The sequence below is a fragment of the Pseudomassariella vexata genome (assembly GCF_002105095.1).
Source record: "Pseudomassariella vexata strain CBS 129021 chromosome Unknown BCR38scaffold_5, whole genome shotgun sequence".
In the NCBI taxonomy this organism is placed as follows: Eukaryota; Fungi; Ascomycota; class Sordariomycetes; order Amphisphaeriales; family Pseudomassariaceae; genus Pseudomassariella; species Pseudomassariella vexata.
The window spans coordinates 1,895,959-1,916,338 of NW_024467960.1; the positions used below are offsets into that span (position 1 = coordinate 1,895,959).

At 50.5% G+C, this 20,380-nt stretch overlaps 7 protein-coding genes across 7 annotated transcripts; 2 read left to right on the plus strand and 5 right to left on the minus strand.

Annotated features, from left to right (window-relative positions):
* Positions 1-1,621: 1,621 nt before the first annotated feature.
* Positions 1,622-2,789, plus strand: BCR38DRAFT_177320 (uncharacterized protein). The gene is made up of 3 exons (XM_040853902.1): positions 1,622-1,965; positions 2,025-2,060; positions 2,140-2,789. The coding sequence occupies exons 1-3, from the start codon at positions 1,913-1,915 to the stop codon at positions 2,471-2,473; spliced, it is 423 nt and encodes a 140-aa protein (XP_040717288.1). The 5' UTR covers positions 1,622-1,912; the 3' UTR covers positions 2,474-2,789.
* A 1,592-nt stretch (positions 2,790-4,381) lies between these two features.
* On the minus strand, positions 4,382-5,477 carry BCR38DRAFT_317094 (uncharacterized protein; the record flags this gene model as incomplete). Its single annotated transcript, XM_040854718.1, has 3 exons — positions 4,382-4,953; positions 5,034-5,354; positions 5,420-5,477. Coding segments are annotated over 3 exons (951 nt in total), but the record flags the coding sequence as incomplete, so codon positions are not given.
* Positions 5,478-7,259: 1,782 nt separating this feature from the next.
* Positions 7,260-8,542, minus strand: BCR38DRAFT_429897 (uncharacterized protein). The gene has a single exon (XM_040860000.1). The coding sequence runs from the start codon at positions 8,529-8,531 to the stop codon at positions 7,917-7,919; it is 615 nt and encodes a 204-aa protein (XP_040717290.1). The 5' UTR covers positions 8,532-8,542; the 3' UTR covers positions 7,260-7,916.
* A 4,893-nt stretch (positions 8,543-13,435) lies between these two features.
* On the plus strand, positions 13,436-14,771 carry BCR38DRAFT_429904 (uncharacterized protein). The gene is made up of 3 exons (XM_040860001.1): positions 13,436-14,251; positions 14,328-14,386; positions 14,578-14,771. The coding sequence occupies exons 1-3, from the start codon at positions 13,762-13,764 to the stop codon at positions 14,650-14,652; spliced, it is 624 nt and encodes a 207-aa protein (XP_040717291.1). The 5' UTR covers positions 13,436-13,761; the 3' UTR covers positions 14,653-14,771.
* BCR38DRAFT_177409 (pyridoxal phosphate-dependent transferase) lies at positions 14,451-16,286 on the minus strand. The gene is made up of 4 exons (XM_040853904.1): positions 16,105-16,286; positions 15,947-16,048; positions 15,418-15,852; positions 14,451-15,351 (listed from the first exon to the last, which is right to left on the minus strand). Exons 1-4 carry the CDS (start codon positions 16,160-16,162, stop codon positions 14,639-14,641), a joined length of 1,308 nt encoding a protein of 435 aa, XP_040717292.1. The 5' UTR covers positions 16,163-16,286; the 3' UTR covers positions 14,451-14,638.
* Positions 16,287-17,535, minus strand: BCR38DRAFT_177392 (uncharacterized protein). Its single transcript, XM_040853903.1, has 2 exons — positions 17,003-17,535; positions 16,287-16,730 (listed from the first exon to the last, which is right to left on the minus strand). The coding sequence occupies exons 1-2, from the start codon at positions 17,326-17,328 to the stop codon at positions 16,412-16,414; spliced, it is 645 nt and encodes a 214-aa protein (XP_040717293.1). The 5' UTR covers positions 17,329-17,535; the 3' UTR covers positions 16,287-16,411.
* Positions 17,536-19,073: 1,538 nt separating this feature from the next.
* Positions 19,074-19,610, minus strand: BCR38DRAFT_320072 (superoxide dismutase; the record flags this gene model as incomplete). Its single annotated transcript, XM_040854761.1, has 2 exons — positions 19,074-19,367; positions 19,419-19,610. Coding segments are annotated over 2 exons (486 nt in total), but the record flags the coding sequence as incomplete, so codon positions are not given.
* Positions 19,611-20,380: the final 770 nt, after the last annotated feature.

Sequence of the window (20,380 nt, forward strand, 5' to 3'; positions counted from 1 at the left end):
ACAAGTGGGGTGAGGGGGGAGCGACGCGGTTCAAAACTCAGGCCGAGCGAGCTAATCGGACCAAAAAGCTCACCAGCCGAGTTGACAACAACTATGCTGTCGCAAGATTGACTCGATGTCGAAACGAGTTTTTTACGATCGATTGACTGATTGATTGATTGATGCTGAGACAGACTTTTGTTTGAATGATTGAGAGAGAAGCTGAAGTCTGGTCGTTTCTATGAGCTAGGGGCCGCGGGGGGGCTGCGCTCTCTGAGGACGGGCGGCGCTTAAGCGGGAGTGAGTGGAGTCGGTATCTGTACAAGTGGATTTACTGAGCGCGCGACCCACTGTAGAGATGTCTCGAGGGCGCTTCAGAGGTTGACGGCAAGGTGGCCTTGCAAATGTGGTTCGCAAGAGGAAAAATGGCATGAGATCTGTATCCTAGATGGTATCCAAACGGTAAGGCTCAACAATGGAGGGATATGCCCCGTGAGCTGACAGAATGTGGCAGAGAGGAAAAGAAGCTGGCGAGGTGTCCCGATGGGCAGACTCAGGGCGAAATAGTACTTCGCACTTTTGGTTCACACACGACTGCGGCTCAAACCAGATGTCAGGCATGTACAAAAGTACCCCGTCTGTCCGTTATCCTGCATCTAGGTACTAGGCTGAGTTTCCGTCATTCTATCATCATTCTGCAGGGGTTCACCTGTTCTCCTCAGCCCCAGGCTCTCTCCACTCGCGGTCGGCCATTTGGTGCTCGCTGTCGCGGCTAAGTGTGCCGATAGTGGTACAGGTAGGACAGCCAAGGATGACGGTACAACATTTGCTCACCGAGCTATGAATACCTCCAGACAGGGCAGACTTGTGTTCATATCCATATTCCCATGACAGGAAGTCTCAGTAACATGTCCCCGACATCCCTATGTGAGCGATAAGGTTTCGTAAATCGAGTCTCTTGAGACCCAAGAATGGTGTTGCAAGAGCTCTATATTCGGGTCAATCCCTACTGCTTCAATTGCCGTCGCAGCCTGGCAGCCATTTCACTTGAAGAGCCGAGCGCTCGCAGACCTGAAGTCGGTGGAAATTCCAGATTGCGTGCATCAGGCAACGACGTATCCTCAATTGTCTGCCTGAGCACGATCAATTCAATCCTTGCAGCTTGCAGCTTGCTTCTTGTGGGCATATTTTCCATTGCCACAGTCGCACTGGTTGTGGTGTACCTCAATACAATAGCGTCCTGCAGCCTTGGGGGCCATGCCTCCCATTCGGCAGTGATGTCGACATCAAATTGAAACTGATAAACATGGTGGTCATCAAAGTACATAATAAGATGGGTATAGTAGCATTCCCATCTGCAATCCGTGGACCAACTTGGGTGCGTGCGATGTCGATTGAAGAATATAGCACCAAGTGTTTGTCTCACAGCTAGACGCCAAATTTAGAAAGTTTCATGGACATTTCCATCACTGATCCGCCCTGCCAGGGCTAGGGTGGGGATGATAACCGCGCGGGGATCATTAGACTGCAACGCTAACTCTCATGCAGCGTTACCTATTCCGTGAATTGATGTTGCTGTTTGTGGTATTGTCGAGATTTGAGTTTTGGAATTGCTAAGGCGGGTGGGTGTTGCTACGGCCAGTCAGCTAAATCGATCAAGTTCTCTGTAGGGTAAAGCATCACAAAGGTCTGGTCGAGTCCATCGAGGTCTGTTCAAACGTCCAAACGTCAAACATTGCCGGTGGAGAGAGTGGAAGAGCTAAGAAGAGTTTGGCACATTGAATTGAAGTTAGTGGGGCAATCACGGAATAGCTTCCGCCTGTCACAAGCGATCGTATTTCCTTCCAAGTCTCTCATCATCGCGAAATGAGGCCATCACGAAATATTCCCTTCCACTGCATAAAGGTTATTACCTACGTGACGGTTCTACGACATGAAAATGTTCGAGGCAATCAGAAATCCCGAGGATAACCTCTTTCTGCGCATGTGTGTCAGCATCATCCACCCACTCTGCCTATGCTCAAACCAACTAATCCACCTCACAGGCACCGCGCCCGCTCGGTAATACTTACGTCGGATGAGTGAGCATTCTTACACCTTTGGGGGTCCCAGTCCCAGTCGCAATCCTAGTCCTGACCTAGACACTGAAACCTCCCCTAGACTCGTGGAAATCCGCGCCGCCCAGCGCACCTTCGAGGGCGCATACATGCGCACGGCGCTCTCGCAGTTCAGCTTCGCCCTCATCATCCTCAAGATCTTCACGTCGGAGTTCTACGCCATCGGTGCGCTCTTCTCCCTCTATGGCGCCGCCATTATGTTGGTAGCCGTCTTTCGGCGTTACCAGGGGAACCGACAATTTTTCACAGCCACAGATGAGGCGGGCGCTTTGCGGAAGAAGTTTCGCACCAGCGGGAACAGTGTCATCCTTTTGACGCTTCTTAGTTTGGGGGCTTATATCACGTTGATGGTACTTACATGGCAGCTCGAGGGGTGATAGGCTGAAAGTGAAAGGTTCAGTGCAGATTGGAATGCTCGTTCGATGCAGACAGCATCACATGGCGACGATTTAATGTAGCTTCAGCTTCAGTGTACCGACTATCGGCACCACTATCATAATCCTAAATGAGACTCAGAAGCACGCGGTAGATCATCCAGTCATAGGACGACTTTGAAGCTTGTGAAGTCAGATAAGGCTATGTATAGCCCGTCTTGGGTATGGGCAGAGAGAAGTCGCTACTACAACCCATGGTTAAATCTGAATTGGAACCAACAGGATATTATGTGAAACCCCAATGGACACTCAACTAATTGGCATATTTGGTATTTCGGCAAGGTCAAAGGCTGGTAATAAGTACACATCTGCCAGCATCGTATTCACGGATATTGCCACTGAATACCGGCTCATTATTCATAACGACACAGATTTTCAATACAAGCGAGTGTACCCACGAGGCCCTGGTAAACTGAGTAACGAGCAATTCGAGGTCAGTCACAGTTTCCAAGATATCAACGAGGTACAAAGACCAAATTGACAAGCTTTGTGGTATATATATGATAATCAACAGATACAAACAGCTTAGGTGTAATTACAACCAAAAACTCAAGTGCATGTACAAATAGCTAACTATCAGAAATATGTTGTCCTTGAAGTAACATGAGACACTTTTCCCATTCCGCTAAATATGGAACATGAACTACACAGAAGGAAAAATAGAGAAAAAGAAATGCAATTGAAAATACAATGAAACCACCCAGTTGTGTCTCGCTCAGATGCTGCCTCCCTGACGACTTGTTGCACTTTGAGATCCACACAAAGTGCCCCTGTCACTGACCGTACCGTGCTTGCTTGGTTGCCGAGTACGACGGGAGCGACTGCAAGCGCCTTTCGCCCTCCTCCGACTCCGAAACTGACTTCTACCGATGAACCTCCGTCCGATCGAGAGGTTCGCAGTTCGCGGGGATGGAGTCCCAAGTACTTGAGGCCGAAGTAGCATGGCAAGTCTTTTCAGGAGACTTCATCGTCCATCCAGGGTGGTGTGCGACCCCTTTTTCGAGTTCTTTCAGCTTGCCGCGGCACCCGAGTCCACCACTACAGCTTCCGCATTTTCATTTTTCTCTCTTTTTTGATAATTGCCAAGTGTGATCTTTGTTGTTACATCGTTGCACCGCATCGTTCTAGTTCGGCAATTTGGGTTTCCAGAGCCCTCATGGGTCTGTTCGTCCTCCACGCGTATCCAAAACCGACTTGGGAGCGGCATCGCAGCTATGATCGCATACAACTCAAGCATGCATTTAATACATATTGTAGGCCGGTGAATCTCCTTTGCCAACGGTGTCTGTCCTTGGTGCTCTGTTTCGATCCTGCAACACTCCATCTTCCTCTGGCTCTTTGGAGTGTCCCGTTGTACTTTCCAAAATTTGTTGTTCGTGTATTTCGTCTTGTTATCTATATAATTTTTTCCATTTGAGGGGAGTGCTTGAGGTTTGATCTTCCCTCCTTCAGGATCGTTGTAGTGTTCGAGGATGGTGTTTTGGTGTTGTGATGCGTCGCAAATCATGGCGCTCGGCCCCCTCCGTTACCCTTACCAGGCTCCATTTCGTCATGGATTTCGATTACCACCACCAGCAGCAAAGCAGAGCAGTTGAAGGCACACAAAAGACAGCAATATGTCCCAAAAATTCGTAGAAATTTCCATAAACAAGAGTCTCCCCAGTTCTGTGCGAGGCGTTCTGGTTGTGCCGAAAGCATCTGGACTCCAAGATCTCCTTCAGAGATTGTTGAAGTCTCTCTATCACACACCCCGGCGTTGCGCCAAGGCGTCGGTCATCTGCTACCGTAGTACAAGTTCCCGTCTGGCGGTGGGTTTTCTCCGGATGAGACCGAGGGATCCGGGTTTCCCGCACCATCACCATACCAGGCTCCGAAGCCTTCGCCAGACTTGGAGTAGGCATAAGGATCCTGCCAGTGCCCGCAGGTCGTACCCTGTGCGGCACCGGTTGAAAGGGATACATGGGGGTTCATGGTCGTTCCCGGCACATTCTCAATGTTCGGGATGGTGGTCGTGATGGTTGGGGGGTACGCGTCTGGAGCGGCGGAGGGCTTCCTGCTTTCATATGGTCTCAAAGGCAGAGGCTGAGTTCCTGTCTGGGAGACTGAATGGTAAGATTGGGAGTGCTCGCTGCCGTAGGACATGGACCTCGTCGGCGGCGGAGGGTACCCGGACCAAACGACTTCTTGTCGTCGTGCTGTCTCGTTGCCTAGCGGTGCTATCGGCCAGGGCACTGCCGGTGGAACGCCATGAGGTGTGTATGGGGAGAAGGTTTGAGAGACTGGCGACTCGTGTGTGTATGATCGCCACGATGGATTCATGTCTGCAGGCGTCCTTGCCGAGCTGGGATTTCCATCTGGTGCCATCCAGTTGACAGCGCTGTGGCTATAGTCGAAAGTCCGGGCGCTTGATGCGCTTGACGGCCCTTTTTTGTTTCTCATTTAGTATCCGTCCCCTGAAGGTTACACGAAGGAAAAGAGGAGATGTGGCCTTGTTTGAACCTACCTTTGGAATCCACAGGATGCGAATCAAGCACCTGGGGCTTCATCGACGGAGGTCCCATGTTTTGCATGGGCGACACGGTGGACAGCTGCGGGTACGCTTGTTTCGGTTGCATATCAGACGGGTGTTCGGGGTGGATCGCTGGTGAAGAGGATGCCGACTCATTTTGGGGTCCCACCAAAGATCGAATTCTTGGTTTCTGCCCGGGCGCCGGTTGCGGCAGTTCACCCACCGAGTGGAAGCTGCATTCCTTCTTCAGTCTGGCGCAGCTCTCGCAACGGTTGCCTTGCGGAACGCATCTGATCTTCCTGTGTCGGCAATGTCCTTTCGTGATATTAGTCAACCTCCAACAAGCCCGCATTTGGTCAGTCAGAAGGAGAGAGACGTACCACAAGCTACCGAGGTGCGATGGTATCCGAGTTTCTTTCGACTCTTATCGCCAGAGAGACTCAGTTGACCAAGAGCTGATTCGGTTGCCCCCTGTGGTCTCACGTTAGGGGTCGAGCTCGATCTTTTCAACTTGTGGGCTTTGGACAGAGACCCTCCGTGTTGGGCGAGGGGCATAATGGTGTCATGTTCTGTGATAGCATGCGGTAGTGGTGGTGGTAATGGTGCTAGAGGGGCTGTCTGGGCTGACTGGTTTCTTACCTCCATGGAGGAAGCGGCGTTGGTTGGGTAGCCAGCCGTGTAACTGGGGTACAAGTTGTCCCTGTCAGCGCCAGTTTGCGGAGGCGGCGGATACTGATGGTACATGTTGTTGGTCATGTTTCCGTGTTGTGTCTTGGTGTCGATGTTAAGACATTCACGTCTCCTCCGGGTCGATGTCAACTTTGTCACCTGTGGCCGTTATATCGCGATGGCCATGAACCGGGCCTTACTGTAATGTGAATGCAAGGGAAACCGGGATGATGTCCTAGTTGCCGCTTTGGTACTGCTGGAAGTGGCGAAGAAGTGTTGCACTTAGATACAGCAGGCTGGGAATTCCTGGGTTGGTCGGCGCTGGATTGTCTAGAGTCCCTATCCAACGGATCTCTAAACGACCTTGCAATCACTCCTCGGATGGGATTATGGTTGACTGATATTGAACTTGGGCAGAGAGGGCAAGGAGATGGTGGAGAGGGAGCAGCAGCGGACCAATCGTGTTCGTAGCAGGAGTTGCGGGACTGGTACCAGACTTGGGAGGCGACCACAAAAAGAACCTGGCTCTCATTCGAGAACGGTAGCGGCAAAGGTCCTTGTTGACACGGCACAACGTGGTGTTACGATGCGACAGCGCATGCGAGCATCCACACCCAAATAAAGCCTGTACCTGAAGCAAAGCGGTAATGGGAAATGGGTAGTGTGTATTCCTGTATGGGAAACTTTGGTACAACACAGTCCCGGGGGTGGGTCCTAGAGTGCTTGTGTTCGCTTCGGAGGACGGCACGGTAGTATCTTGATTTAATCTGGTCAGTCGCAGCACGGATGACTGATTTCCTTGACAGCTACGGGAAGGGTCTTGGAAGGCTAATAAAGGTCCACAACCCTCAACTTCGCTACTGCTATTGTCAGCTGGGGTTGAGCTGCTGGATGACGATGATCCACACCGGGGGGAGTCGATAACGAATAATGACTAGACAGGAGGACGACGGGTATGGGCTCGCCGCCACCCAAACTATGACGAGCCTTAAGGAGATAAGGCGGGGGATGGCGTGTTGTTTAAGTCAAATAGGGTGAGGAAATGGTGCCTATTGTTTTCTTTTTTGACGTCCGGAAGGGTCCGCGAGATGCGCAGGGAAGGAAAGATCAAGGGACGGGACGGTGCTAGCTGACTTTTGAGCACAACGACAACATCTAACGAACCATGGTATGACGGGCCTTGCCAAGTTTATCCACTTAGTATAACTGCAGCGGCCGGTGGTAGGTATTTCAGTGTCCTTTTTGTTCGAGGTCCTGCATTCGTGCAAACAGTGCAGCTGGAGATTGCTTTTTCGGCAGAAGGCAATGAAATTGACAGCCGCCGTCCGGCCATAAATAGTAGTAAGAGACAACTAGAACAGACAATAATTCTGGAAAAGGGTTTCTCTGAGCAGAGATTTCTTCGACAGAAAGTCCAATGCCTCTACATCATAGTGGAAAGCTTTCTAGCAATTCTTTGGACCCTCCAACTGGCTATTATCCTTTGGCCTCACCGGCGAAGGCTGAAACAGCAGAGGAAGGGCCAACCGACTTTCGGTGCTCTCGCGGCTCCACAACAACCAACGATACTCCATTGCTGTATCGTCTCGTCCGTGTCTGCTATGTGGCCAATATAGTAATCGACTTGATAAGCACCAGGTCGTGGTCCGCTGAGCCATGGGACAATCTCCCCCGGCTCAATGTGGTCTGTTGTCTGTGTACCTCTTCATTAGACCCAATTATTTCCACAATAGCCAACCGGTACTCAGCCTAGGCTATACGAGTTGGCGAACAGGCAATGCGGGCGTTGAAGGGTACCTGCATTGCAACGACCTGGGCAATACTTGAATTGCCGGGTCAGCTCACATATGGGTTGCCGCAAGTACTCGCTTCAAGAACCATACAGAAAGTTATCCTATCTTTCAGCCCACCACCTGAGGTGCGACTCGCCTCAACTCGCCTGGGAAGCTGGGCCTTTGGTAGGATTTGGCGCTTGTCAAGGTAGCATTGTTGTCATGGGACAGCCCGCCTACAGGGAATTTGAATGGGAGGACCCAAGCACGACAGTCCACATGTGATTTGGCAGATCATTTGCTTCTTTGCTTCTTTGTTCGTCATGCCATCCTCGACTTTCTTTCCTTCAATAGCAGTACGTCCATTGTCGCTAATTGTGAGTTGTCGGCCCCCTCACCAAGCCCATGTCTGCCGCGTATCCTTGTCCAGAGCTTGTCAAGTATGCTGATCCCGGCAGCAGACAAGTGTCGAAGCCAAGTACTTACATGGGATGAAGAACAACCCCCTGCCATTTGCCTGGCTTCCTTTTTTCCAGACAAGGCCATTCATACCATACGTAATTGCAGATACACCGGGTTGATGAGATTTGCCACCGATTTCTGCCAAAGAGCAACGTTTTTGAGCAGCACAGTTGGCGGCGTCGGACAGCGTCCCCGATATCCCTCGCCTGTTCCTTGGTTCCAGACGATATTGTGCAAAGCCTAAGGGTTGCCAAGCGGGCTGCTGTAGAATTGGACCGATAGGCTTTACCCGGATACTGCCAACTGCTCTACAGACTTGAGGACTCGGTACTTGGGATGCGCAGTCTAGCAGTAAGGCAAGCCGTCGCTTAAACTCAACATGATGGTTACGATTGACATCAGCATCTGACGGCACTTTTTCCAGACGCCTAGGCTGGGTCTGCTTCGCAAGCCCATGCGCGACCGAGGTGACATTGACCAACAATCCGCGAGCCACCCAGCACCCTCCGCGAGCACGGCACTGACGCTGGCCGTGGGGAGATCCAGGGGACTGGTAATCGTTCAGATGGATCTTGATGCCTCGGATCATGCGACGCTGCAGTGGAAGGGCGCATTGCCGGCAAGGGCACCCCTTCCCCCGCCCCCCAAAGTAAAGGTAGGGGTTTGATGTCGCAGCCGATAGTGGCACGTTTTCTCTTGTTACATAACCAGCCATTCCAGTGTATCAATAGCTTTAAGCTTTGGATTTCAAAGGTCTTTAGTCACAACTGAGGAGCAGTCGCTGAAGCGATGTTACTGTAGGAAGGGAAGGTTATCATGAAGCATGCCATTTGTCTCTCACTTCCTAACCATGACTTGTCATATGATTTCCAAGTTCATAATGCTTTGAAGAACGCATCAGGTTCATCCTATTTTGTCTCGCGAGGACGATGTGTCCATGCCGACATCCTAGATATCCTAGATGGCGATCAACCAGAACCCGGAGCGGCGGATTCAGCTGCGCTGGACAACTTTCATTAGAGAGCTGCGTACGTAATAATCCATGCTCAGGAGGATAACGCACTTGTCAGCCCCTTGTGAACAGAGGCATCGGCGCATCGTCAGATCGAGTGGATGTCATGCAACAACGACAAAGAGAGTTGCGGGCAATCAAACCGTAGGTGGACTCGAGAAGCGTGTTTCGTTGACCCAAAGAGACGAAAGGGGACAAGCCTCTCGGTCTGACAGAGAACCAAAGGACAGCGAGTTGAGGATCAGCCATCCCTCGGGCTTGACTGACAATACCTCCCTCATATGAAACCCATTTGGGACACACCAATTGGGACTCGATTCGGGCCTCATAAATTACGTGACGTAGGAGATGTAGGCAGCTCGAGTAACCAGTTTGTCATGGTTCGTAAAAGAGAAGTATGCGACAGTATTGAATGACAGTCATTCATCGGAACTTTTGACTGCCGAGGAAGTGGTGACAGGTCACATCTCAGACCTTTTCTTTCAAGATCTTTTCTTACCCGAGGTCTTCAGCCCTGTCGATTTCGGTTCATGGCTGCCCAAAGGGGTTAGCACCGCTTCCACCGTGAGGCCCGTGTTACTGCTAGCCTTGGGGACTGTGCTCCCTGAAACCCTGCCTGCCAAAGACAAAAAAAACAAGAACTAGGACTCTCTAAGCAACAGGATGTCGGGATCGTTGATCTGGCTTCAGACCGTATCTCGCGAGCTCGAGAGAGGTACGCTGCTCGTCCGATCACTGTTTCACAATCTTCTGGAAGCAACAGAACCCTGCATTGTACCTTCCGCATAATGGTTCACGTCTCCTGACGATAAGACGGGACGGCCTCGGCTCCCGGAAGAGCTCCAGGGTTCAGGAAGATCACGGATTGCGGCAGATCACCAATCGTCACGGCATGAATCCAGTGTGCCTATGGTAATGCTCATCGACATGAAATGGCATCATCTTGGCAGCTCCTAGTCTTGCCTCCATCACTACAAACTCGTCGGCTAGTCCGTCATGTCTCCAGCTGAGCAGCCTTTTCTCCACCATTCTGGTTTGATCTACTTTTTAGCCAGAATTGCTCGAGCTGTCTGCCCCTTTCATTACCACTGACGTACCAGACATCTGGGATTATCGGGGAACGGCCCGCGGACGGGGCCAACGCAGTAAGCAACGCCTGCCCGAATAGTGGCGCTTGAGGGGAGATTGGCTTTGCGTTCTGACAAGGTCATGACGTTAGTGCCGGAGCTTGGAGTATGCCATTAAAAAATGACATCTTCCGGGAAAAGCAAGCAAAATGTATTGACGGCGGCTTCAGCGGTTCCAATACCCTGGCATCCCGACTCCATGTATTCGCGGTCGTCCTGTTCCCAGCTGAGACCCCACTGTGCTCTTGCAACAGGCTGCAGGATGAAGGCTGCAGAAAGCTCGTCTCGGGAAACTATCGGCCAGCATCACATATATAACTCCGCCTTATCTCAAGACTGTTGATACAACGTATCACGCGTCGTGTATCATCCCTCCTTTTTAGGCAATTGGAACAGAGTCCTCAATGACATTTTCATCATCTCCATCTATCAATATACCAAGGTCTGTTAATATCCAACCCCTGGGAATCTCCATAATTACGAAAACAGAGTCTCATCGTGGGCGATGTATGGCAGGCACCAATACATCTCTGAATGCTTAACGTGCCATTGGCCACGCCAGAAGTCTGTCTCCTCACCGGCTTGGATGGTTGACGGGGGTGTCTCTTCGGTTGGTTCGGGTGCAGTTCCGCCACTCTGACGGAGTCGTAGAAATCCTCCCTTGCCTGGGACTGGAAGTAAAAAAGAAAAATAACATCAACAAGCCGCGAAGAAACCTGACAGGTAAAAGTTGGCATCCGTGAACAGAACATTAGCTCAGACCACATACTACAACGATGAACGCACAAACTAAGTTGTAAATCTTCGAACTTGAACTTAGCTGGACAACGCTGGTGATACCACCAGATACCCGTACATGCGGTATCGTGGAGATCAAGATTATACCAGTAAGGCGTGATAGATGAACGGAAAGGGCAATACATCATATGCCAGCACCATCCAGGTTAATAGACACACTCCGTGGTAGTACCAAAATATGAAGTTCTATTCGAGCACCAAGAGTCCGTATCAGAAGTACTACCGTTGTATACTTCGAACTCTAACAGCCCGTCGAAGAAAGAAATCTAGTAGTGCAAATGTCATGCTTCGTGCTTTATCATACTAGCCTAGGCTCTTACCTCAAAACATCTTGCTGGACTTGTATACGGTGCTCTTCACGAGACGGTGATTGCGAAATGCTGGAATGCAGAATTCCTCAGCACGAAGAAGCACTTGAGTAAACATGCCCCAAGTCGTAATACCGCTCGACGTCTCCAGGGAGTCTCACGATTGGAACGTAGCACCTGAAACACGGTTGGTGCATGACTGACCGGTTTAGCATCATTCTGGATAGCCTTTGCTTGAACGACTCAGCGTCTAGGTGACTTTTTGCCTCGATTCCAGACAATATCGATGCCTGGTATCCAATAAGAATACCAGACATTGAGCTTGTGATAGATCAGAAGGGGCAGGCCGCGCACGTTTGAGGCAGATCGGTTAGCCACGGTGTGTTGAATATCTCTCCTCGAAGATACATATCGAGAAGGTGTTGCTAAAGACGTCAGCCTGCCTCTCGGAAACACTAAGTCCGGGATACCGACTGGGAACTGGTGAAAATAAGGCAAGCTACTCATGGATAGTCCGGGTAACTGCTCACTCTGGTTACTGTCCTAAAGATATATGTGTGTTTGAGGGTTCCATTGAAATGGCGTATCCCACAATCGTACTGGCCCAGAACCATCGCAAACTACTGCTTGGGCGGGGAGGCATATGTGTCACCAGGCTTATCTCTGGCCATAGGGGTTATATGATGGAAACTAATTTTCAATTCACCCAGAGGGTTGAAAGAAAAGGATGCAAGACAAACCCGGCCATGTCTAACTCCCCGCAAATGCATAGCCAAGCAGATCGGATAACGAAAAGTGCGTTCCCTTCAACCGACATGGAGATGATCAATACCCAGTTATTACATGACAGTATACAAGCATAGAACCTATTTCGTAGATCCAGGCTCTGGTTACTGAAGTCATCTGAGGTTCAAATAACGACCTTTCTGTGGCACATTTCATAATTGGAGATTCTGGGATCTCTCAGAACTGCCGGTGGAGAAAATATCAATAATGACACAACTTAAACACTGCCAGACCGTGGGCGAAGAGCTTGGCATTGTCCAAAGATAGGTCGCGGAATGATGCGGACAGTCTCAAAATGTGGTTGAATCACGATTGCTACCGACCAATTCCGGGCCACGGACAAGACCCGTAGATGGAAGTGACGTCTTTCGAGAAAGGATGTCAAACTGACCAGTCCTTGAGGCTATATGCAGGAATGCATTCAAGCAAAGTATTGTTCTTCAGCAATGCTCATCCGAACCTGTCTCATCTAGTAACTGAACCATCACACGTTGATATTTATACCCAGTAGACTAAACCCGGATGAAGAGAAGAAGATGATGCCAGCCAAAATTGAAACTTGATCATGTTCCAACTCGTGTTTGCAACGAAGTTTTCGTCATCCGTGAAACGATCCCTAATAATAAACCGCAGAGGACAGCGCACTGAGGTTAGCTAAGTAGAAGGCCAAACCGAAGCAAAAAATACTGCTCTTAAGCCTGCCGCCCCAATTCGACGAAGTAGACGAAATCCCATAGGAGGAAGGGAAAGATTTTACTATTTCACCCAGTTCCACTTAGTTCCAGTATTTCATAGCTAGCTGTATACGCACGTATCGTACCTCGAGATCACCATTCTCAACCCACATCATACCATACCGGGAAATCACCATTAACATAAATTTTACAGAGAAGACAGGAAGTAAGGCGCAGGCATCACAGTCCAAGAAGGCTCTATTAATCAGCCTCTGGAGCATTAATCAAACTCCTCAGTTTACTCGACAATAGAGTTATAATTACGCTCCAATGAGAAGTGAGGGACTCAATCCACACACGGCACGAATTGATACAAAAGGTACGGAAGTATGTTCCGTAGGTTGCCGGCGCTTAGAATCTTCAGCAGATTGGCCAGACGCGAAGTTCTGGGTTTCGGGCTTCCAAAGCCACATCCATCATTCTGCTGGTTGATGCCTCTGGTGAGGCAACCACGCCACTCACACTCGTCAACCTAACAACAGACATTTGAATCCATGATACTGAAAAAATAAATCATTGGATTTCTGGTGGTTATTAATTATTGTCGAAGGTGACCACTTCGCCAGCATTTATAGCTGACGCCTTGCCAAGTATATCCCGGTTTGGTTGACGAAGCGCAGCCAGCTTTCAGGCCATTATCGTAAGCAAGAGCGTATTCCACCAAGATCCACGCCCAGAGATTCTCTTCTTAATGCATGTCTACGCTCTGATGCTTGAATTTCAAGTATTGTGCCCCAATTCTTGTTTCAAGGGCATCAGAGGCTGCAATACACCCCCCCGGCCGGGTTCCCTGAGGGTATTCACCAATATCAAGGCGATGCAGCGGGCGAATACTAATGCATCATCTATCAGGTTTTTCGAATAAAAGCTGGAGCCAACCATCAGCTTCGATACTCATATAACGACGGCAGATATATTCTTGTCCTATCTGGAATAACTGTAATTACCTGTACGTTCCATGTACGTACCGGAATGGACTTAGCAATCCACCCCTTTCGCCCATGTTATTGTACCTAACCCCCATGTTCATAATGAACTCAATATCCCTCATCAAATGATAAAAATGAAAGAAGCTGGCCCTCAATACTTTTACATACCGCAATTCCTAGCCGCTCCAGATCAGAAGGGAACAACCCCCCTCTCCCCTCTGAACTCACCTACACCTCACTTCATCGATTTCCTGCCATGTCACCCCCCTGAATCCCGGCAATCCGCCGCCGCCGCCGCCCACAACAGCGGTCCTCATCGGCACCATCACACAGCCGCTCTTCTCCCCCGGTCTGGGAAACTCCCTGACCTCGGTAAACTTGGCGTTCGCAGCATATCCAGCTCCACCACCACCACCAGGAGCATAGAGGGCCGTAGGGGTAGGCTCGTCGGGAAGGGAGTACAGCGTGGAGCGATTCGAGTTAGTCCAAACCATTTTCGTTCCTGGTTCCGCTGCTTCGGCCTCGGTAGCTCCTGCAAAGGTGACCCTTATGAAATTGAGGAAGGTATCGATTTCTCGTTTTGTTGTCATGGCGCCGATGCTGGCTCTGACAATGCTGCGGGATGAACTTTATTTAGATGGAAACCCTTCATAATTGGGTATAGGCCTATACACAGCGAGTGAAAACTTACCCCGTGGGTATCCTGTGGATCACGCTGATCCCGTTGGGGCCACCGCAGTGATGTCCTGCCTGTGCAGGGAAAATTAGTTAGCAAGCCCCCGTCTGGTGACATATCCAGATGAACGATAGAGATGCCCCTGAGTAGCCCAATCATGGCAAAACTAACTGCTGTTACCACCCCCCGGACATGCAGGTCAAGATCAAGGAGGGCTCAGGAAGGATACCAGATTGTCATTAGAAGGCGAAATTAAATCACGTACCGAGACTGCGCGCTGCATCATCCAAGGCTCGTAACCAAGGGCAAAGTATATACCGCCGGGGTTACACACCGCTAGGACTAGTCAGCCACCCCTTCTTTCCTTTACAGTCCCCAACATCCCAAAAGAAAGGGGAAAAAAGGAAGAAAGCAAAGCGGAAAAACTTGGACTCACCTCCAGACCTGATGTAAATTCCCCTGTCATTCGCCCTCCTCTCCACCTCAGTATACGGCACGTACCCTCCATCCTCCGTGAGCACATTAAACGCCACCACGGAGCCCTGCGTCCTGGGATCATCAAACGCCGTCCCGGGCTCGCTATACACCTTCACCACCGCCCTCCCATTCCCATGACTCAGCTCTGTGAGCCCCCTATATAGTCTCGACACAAGAAACGAAGTATGCTCACTGACTCTGCTCATAGACTTGTACAACTGTCCATGGACATCGATAGCCTCCCCCAGTGCAAGAATGCTGTGAAAGGGCAGGGTGCCGTCTTCGAGCCCCTCGTGGAGCTTGTATGTCGGGCCTTGTAGGCCCTTGGACCGGTACCACGTCTCGCCGATGGCGCTGACGTTGGTGACGGTGCCGCCGCCGAAATATTTTCGCAGGGTGAGGATGTGTCCCGAGTCTCTGCGGACGACGAGGGCGCCTATGTCCGGGAAGCCGAATATCTTGTAGAGGGAGAGGCAGGTGAAGTCTGGTGCGTAGGCTACGTCTTGGAAGACGAGTTCCATGGGACTGGTCATGGCGAACGCGGCGGCATCGAGGAGGGTGTCTTGATGCGAGTTAATATGAGCTCAGCCGGTTGGCAAAGAGAGCGTGTACAAAAAGGCCGACTTACACGTATTTTGCAGATGCTTAGCATCCCTCACCCGACCACTCCACCCCAAGGGCAGTCGTTTCCCAGACATATTTGACTGAGCCGGATAAGCGAACAAGCCCAGCTCCTCCGAATGATGCCGGTCAACCGATAGGGACACCCTAGGGAAATCGAGCCACGCCTCGACGTCTCCATCACTCTCAAAACAATACGACCGCGCCAACTCCCGTACCCCGACCAGACTTGTATGCGCATCATAATGATAACCGTACCAGAATCTTCTCGTCCTCGACTTCTCGGCCAGGTCGCTGAAGGAGTCTGCAACGAGCTTGATGGCTGCCGTGGCATTGGCCACAAAGACGAGATCGTAGTGTTCGGGATCTGCGCCGAGGAAGTGTAGCGTCTTTTCCCTGACTTCATCGACGACGTTGCCTGATAGTTTGGCAGGCGAGTTTTCTAATGATTTGAACGTTAGCCTCCCTCTCTAGTTTCTGCTGGAAATTACTCCGCATCTACGTACGGGGAAAAAGGAAGCTTGGCCTTGACGTACCTGAGTGTGGGTTTCCGTATAAGTTAGTTACCATCTTTCGTGTGAATGCCTCTACCGCAGACTTCGTATATATCGTGGCCCCACCGTGATCTAAATACGTTCCTATTATTTCACAGATATGAGTATTTGAATACTTTCCAATCTCTATAGGAACGTACCGTTGTTCATATGAGGATACTCCCTCTCACGCACAGCCTCGACGTCAGGATTCTCCATGATAAAAAAGAAACCGGTGTGAACAGTCAAGTTGCGGCTCCAGAACCTGGCCTCACGATCGGCTTATGAGGCAATCAAGGGACGAAAGAAATAGGTATGGCGAACTGGGCAGTAGGGGACACGGCATCGTCGACTGGCATTATTTATAGTACATGACTGCGGAAGGGTGGATGTGCCTCCCCCACCAAAGCAGCCGCACAAATGGCAATATATTCTTGCCACTCTGCGTTCTTTCCGCCCCCTCCATATTCACTGACAGGACTTAGAGCTCGGCGAATGATTTAGGGCGTTATTTCCACCCTCCATTTCATCACAGCCGCTTCCACGAGGGTGCCGCGGGAGCATTCTATCCAATTCGGTGACGGCGTACAAGTTGAAAGCCGACCCTTGGAAAAAGACAGTGGCTGGAGTTGAGGATGTCTTTGACCCTGCCCACAAGGAGGCCCCCCTGATCAATATGCTGCAGGCGTGTACACACTCGTATTCGATCAACGCAGACCATTGGGTCCAGGCCGCAGAAAACAGCCGAATACTCACGACAAGCAAACATTCTAGGGTAGACTTGGGCCTGTCAAAGTTTTAGAGTAATACGGCACAGCTGGTCGATATTTGAATCGATTGATAGTCTCTACTTGCCTCGCAAGCCGAGAGAAGCAATGCAACGTTGGTTGACTAGGGTGCCATAAAAGGCAAGGTGGACAGCAACCTGAAGACCCAATACGGCTGGTGATGACGTCCAGCTGAATCAAGAACCATGAGATTCATGACAGATGCGGTATGAGTCGTTCCCAAGCGGCGTGACAAACCCCGAAATTCACCGATATGGACGGGGAGGCTCACCGTTGGCTTTGTCCAGTCATATCACGGTCGTCAGTGTATCGTTCCGGCGAGGTATTCCCATTAGAGGATATACAATCCCCTGGCCTGATTACTGACTTGATCCAATAATCACATTCGGCATGACTCGAACATTCGGGTTCCCAGGTTATTTGGCGGCACGCATTTATTCCACCGTTTAAGTAGTGCCAGGGAAGGGAACAAGCATCGCAAATGAAGTCGATCGAGGCGGCTCTATGCTTTATCGTTTTCCCCAGGTTCTGTGCGTTATCGTGTTTCCTAGAGGCTGAAGATCCTTGCAAAAACCGTTCCACATCCGACGGGCGCATGCCTCGTGATGCACACGCACTCTGTGACAGTTGACGATTCAAAAAGTGGTGGTGTGCTTTCCTTGCCGATTTCCACCCAAATACGACAAATTGGTGACGGCTGTGCCACACGGGCTTTCACTGTCAAATGGTTCGGATAAGGACGGGGAAATCTTAATTAGTCTAAAGGATGCAAGTTAACAGACGCCACGCTGACGTCTGTGTCACTATAATCATCCCTAAACTTCTGACCGCAGCTGGGTATAGTGATCACCCACCGTCGTCAACTCTCCCGAGATCCCTGCTACTTGTTTGGGCCAATGGTCGGGTCCCATCGAGTCAGCGCTTAATTCCTACGGCTGCGTTTCCTTTCCTGGCCAAGTTCTTCTGATTAGCAATGGAAAGATGAAGGATTCGTAAGATCCCCAACAAACCAAGAGATTAGATCGAACGAGGTTGGTTGCAATTCCAACCCTGTCCACTGCCACCTTTGCCATTTTCTATGTGGCTCTGCAGTGCTGGGCCGTTTCTCACAAACTCGGATTGGTCAACGGGACGAAGGACCGATTCTGATGAGCGTCGCGCAACTAGCTCTTGTCCACCATTGATCTCTGGGGTTGGAATTGCGGTGGGACTGCCATACAACACAACATACTCCCGAACGTCGGCAAGGAGGCACTGCCAACTTCCAATATTGCTACCGGGTTGCGGTCTTGGTATGCATGTTATTTGCATTGTGACGAACACACCACTACGGCAGGCAAAGGGGAATGGGCAGATTGGAAAAAGAGGAAGTCATTTGAGAAATAAGACGTGAAGGTTGCTCGGATGTCGGTCTGGGTACGTAGGGATTTGATGCGAAGGTAAAGAAATTCTGCCCAGCCAGGCGAATGGGAAGTTGCTTTTAGAGTTTACCACGGTTCGGTACGTGTTGGCGTACCAAACGCTGAAAATCCGCGGAACCACGGAAAGAGCCGTACGCCAAGCTTATCTGACAGTCGCAGCTGCTTATTATTGCACCGATTTAAGGGTCATCTCTGCGATCTATGCAGTCCGAGGTCATCACGCGTACATGAATGGGATCGGGTGTCACGTACATCAAAGAGCATATATCGTCCAAGCCCACGTGGCATCAGGAAGCCCCCAAAGGCCTGCCTGCTAGTCTTCATCCACATTCGTCAATTAGCACATGTCACAGCTCACGGCAATTCGGCGGAAATAATCAACAAATAGGGGATCTTGTTTCTTTTGGTATCAAAATGCCTCACTCCAAAAACGCCATCATTTGTTTGGAGTCCGTTGGCTACTTCTACAGAATTCCTGACATTGCCAAATCCATCTCCATCCAGCTGTATCGAGGTGATAGGAGCAGTACTGTCAACCATTTCAGCCTATTGAATCGAACCTCGAATTAAACCCACACACAACCGAACGCCGAAAGATGCAACCGCAGTTACTTAGTGTACCGATGCACTAATACAAGCCCAAAGAGCATGCATGATGTACCCTCCGATCGTGACTAGCTCGTCTTAGATCATGAAGAGGAGAGCTGCAAGAGGCACGATGACGAAGTTCTGAACGCCGAATGCATTTGCCGCAGCAGTGACGGGGACAACCGGTGTGCCAGTGGGTATGTCAGTGGGTGTGTCAGAGAGTGTGCTAGTGGGAATTGTCGTGTTGGTTCCGCTTGTCGGCGTCGAAGTTGGAGGGGTCGTAGCTGGAGGGGTCGTCGTAGATCCATTGCCACCGGATTCACCGCCCGAGACAGCGAAGTTGGCACAAGAGATGCGAGTCTTGTTGGAGAAGTGGACTACGAAGCTGCGGTCGACGATCGAGGCATTATTTCCGGCGATGAGAGAGGAGAACTCATCATGGTAGGTCGCCTCGAACGGGTCCGACGTAATCTTCCCGTACTTACCGCTCAGGTCACCGACTTGGCAGGTCTGAGGGAACTTGCTCTCGCAGGTGGGCATCTCACCGCGGACAAAAGGGTCGAGGTGGGCAGCGGTCGACGTGCAGTTGCCGTCATTGGGAACCTTCTTCTCGTGGATGTGGTACAACTAATTCTGGTCAGCAGGCACGATTGGGAGGATTGTGTCAGTACTACTTACGAATGGACCACCATCTTTGGGCAGGTTGGAGAAAGACACCTTGTACTCAACGCCGATGCCATTGGCGCTCGACTTAACAGAGATAGAGCCCTTGACGTTGCCGTCAAGAGTTCCGGCGGTGAAAAACAGCTCGTCAGGCAAAGTTGCCACGGCCTCAAGGCCAACAGGATTATCGGTAATGACGCTGGCGTTGCCGCGCTGCTATAAATAACGTTGAGTACGAGATGCAACAAAGCTGGCAATCTTCGCCTGGGATTTACTTACACCAGTGGTGAGCTCCTGGCCGAGAACAGTAGCAATGGCGAGGGCGGAGAAAGACAGGATGTTTGAGAATCGCATCTTCGTCGTGTTTGCGCGGTAATTGTTCAAGTGGGTGACAGTGGGACGTCGATGGTGATTGTTGATGGTTAAGGGAGAGATATTGCTGCCGCAACTATGTCTCAAATGACTCGGAAGGTTTGATGAAATGTTGAGTGTATAAAGATGAGGCGACGTTGTGGTGGATCATATGGCTTGTTTGCTTCCAACTAATTATTTGGCATGCAAGAAAGATCCGGGAAGGAGCAGTCCTCAAAGTCAACTTTTCGGGGAGGAGGCAATCTGTGAGCGGGTGTCGACGACAGTCTCGGATCTTTTTGTGCATGAGGGGGTCGGAATTGAGTGAAGGCTTAGAACGGAGGCAAGGATCATAGAGATGAACTCAACGGGAGATTTTGAGGTAGGGGTTGCGAGGCGATGAAAGACTAATATACGTCTGCTGCAAACACATTCCCCAAGGTCTTCCTATGTGCCACGGCAGCCAACCAACACACAACGCCGAACAACAAAACCCTCTCCGCCATTTATCTTTGTTGGCCTGGTGAAGCGGGGTGGAAAACTAGTAAGCCCCCGAGCTGCAAGATCTAATGTACGAATATACAGCCCCCATGTGGCATCTTGCATCATACGGAGCTAGGGCCATG

Bases quoted from the DNA above. Each gene is read 5' to 3' on its own strand.
- BCR38DRAFT_177320 (XM_040853902.1), top strand. From the start codon at position 1,913: ATGAAAATGTTCGAGGCAATCAGAAATCCCGAGGATAACCTCTTTCTG. The intron at 1,966-2,024 runs GTGTGTCAGCAT...TCCACCTCACAG, and splicing joins GATAACCTCTTTCTGCGCAT to GCACCGCGCCCGCTCGGTAA. The intron at 2,061-2,139 runs GTGAGCATTCTT...AACCTCCCCTAG, and splicing joins GTAATACTTACGTCGGATGA to ACTCGTGGAAATCCGCGCCG.
- BCR38DRAFT_429897 (XM_040860000.1), bottom strand. From the start codon at position 8,531: ATGATCCGAGGCATCAAGATCCATCTGAACGATTACCAGTCCCCTGGA.
- BCR38DRAFT_429904 (XM_040860001.1), top strand. From the start codon at position 13,762: ATGATAAAAATGAAAGAAGCTGGCCCTCAATACTTTTACATACCGCAA. The intron at 14,252-14,327 runs CTGCGGGATGAA...GTGAAAACTTAC, and splicing joins CGATGCTGGCTCTGACAATG to CCCGTGGGTATCCTGTGGAT. The intron at 14,387-14,577 runs CTGTGCAGGGAA...TAAATCACGTAC, and splicing joins CCACCGCAGTGATGTCCTGC to CGAGACTGCGCGCTGCATCA.
- BCR38DRAFT_177409 (XM_040853904.1), bottom strand. From the start codon at position 16,162: ATGGAGAATCCTGACGTCGAGGCTGTGCGTGAGAGGGAGTATCCTCAT. The intron at 16,049-16,104 runs GTACGTTCCTAT...GTGAAATAATAG, and splicing joins GTATCCTCATATGAACAACG to GAACGTATTTAGATCACGGT. The intron at 15,853-15,946 runs GTACGTCAAGGC...TCAAATCATTAG, and splicing joins ATACGGAAACCCACACTCAG to AAAACTCGCCTGCCAAACTA.
- BCR38DRAFT_177392 (XM_040853903.1), bottom strand. From the start codon at position 17,328: ATGCGCCCGTCGGATGTGGAACGGTTTTTGCAAGGATCTTCAGCCTCT. The intron at 16,731-17,002 runs GTGAGCCTCCCC...AAACTTTGACAG, and splicing joins ATGACTGGACAAAGCCAACG to GCCCAAGTCTACCCTAGAAT.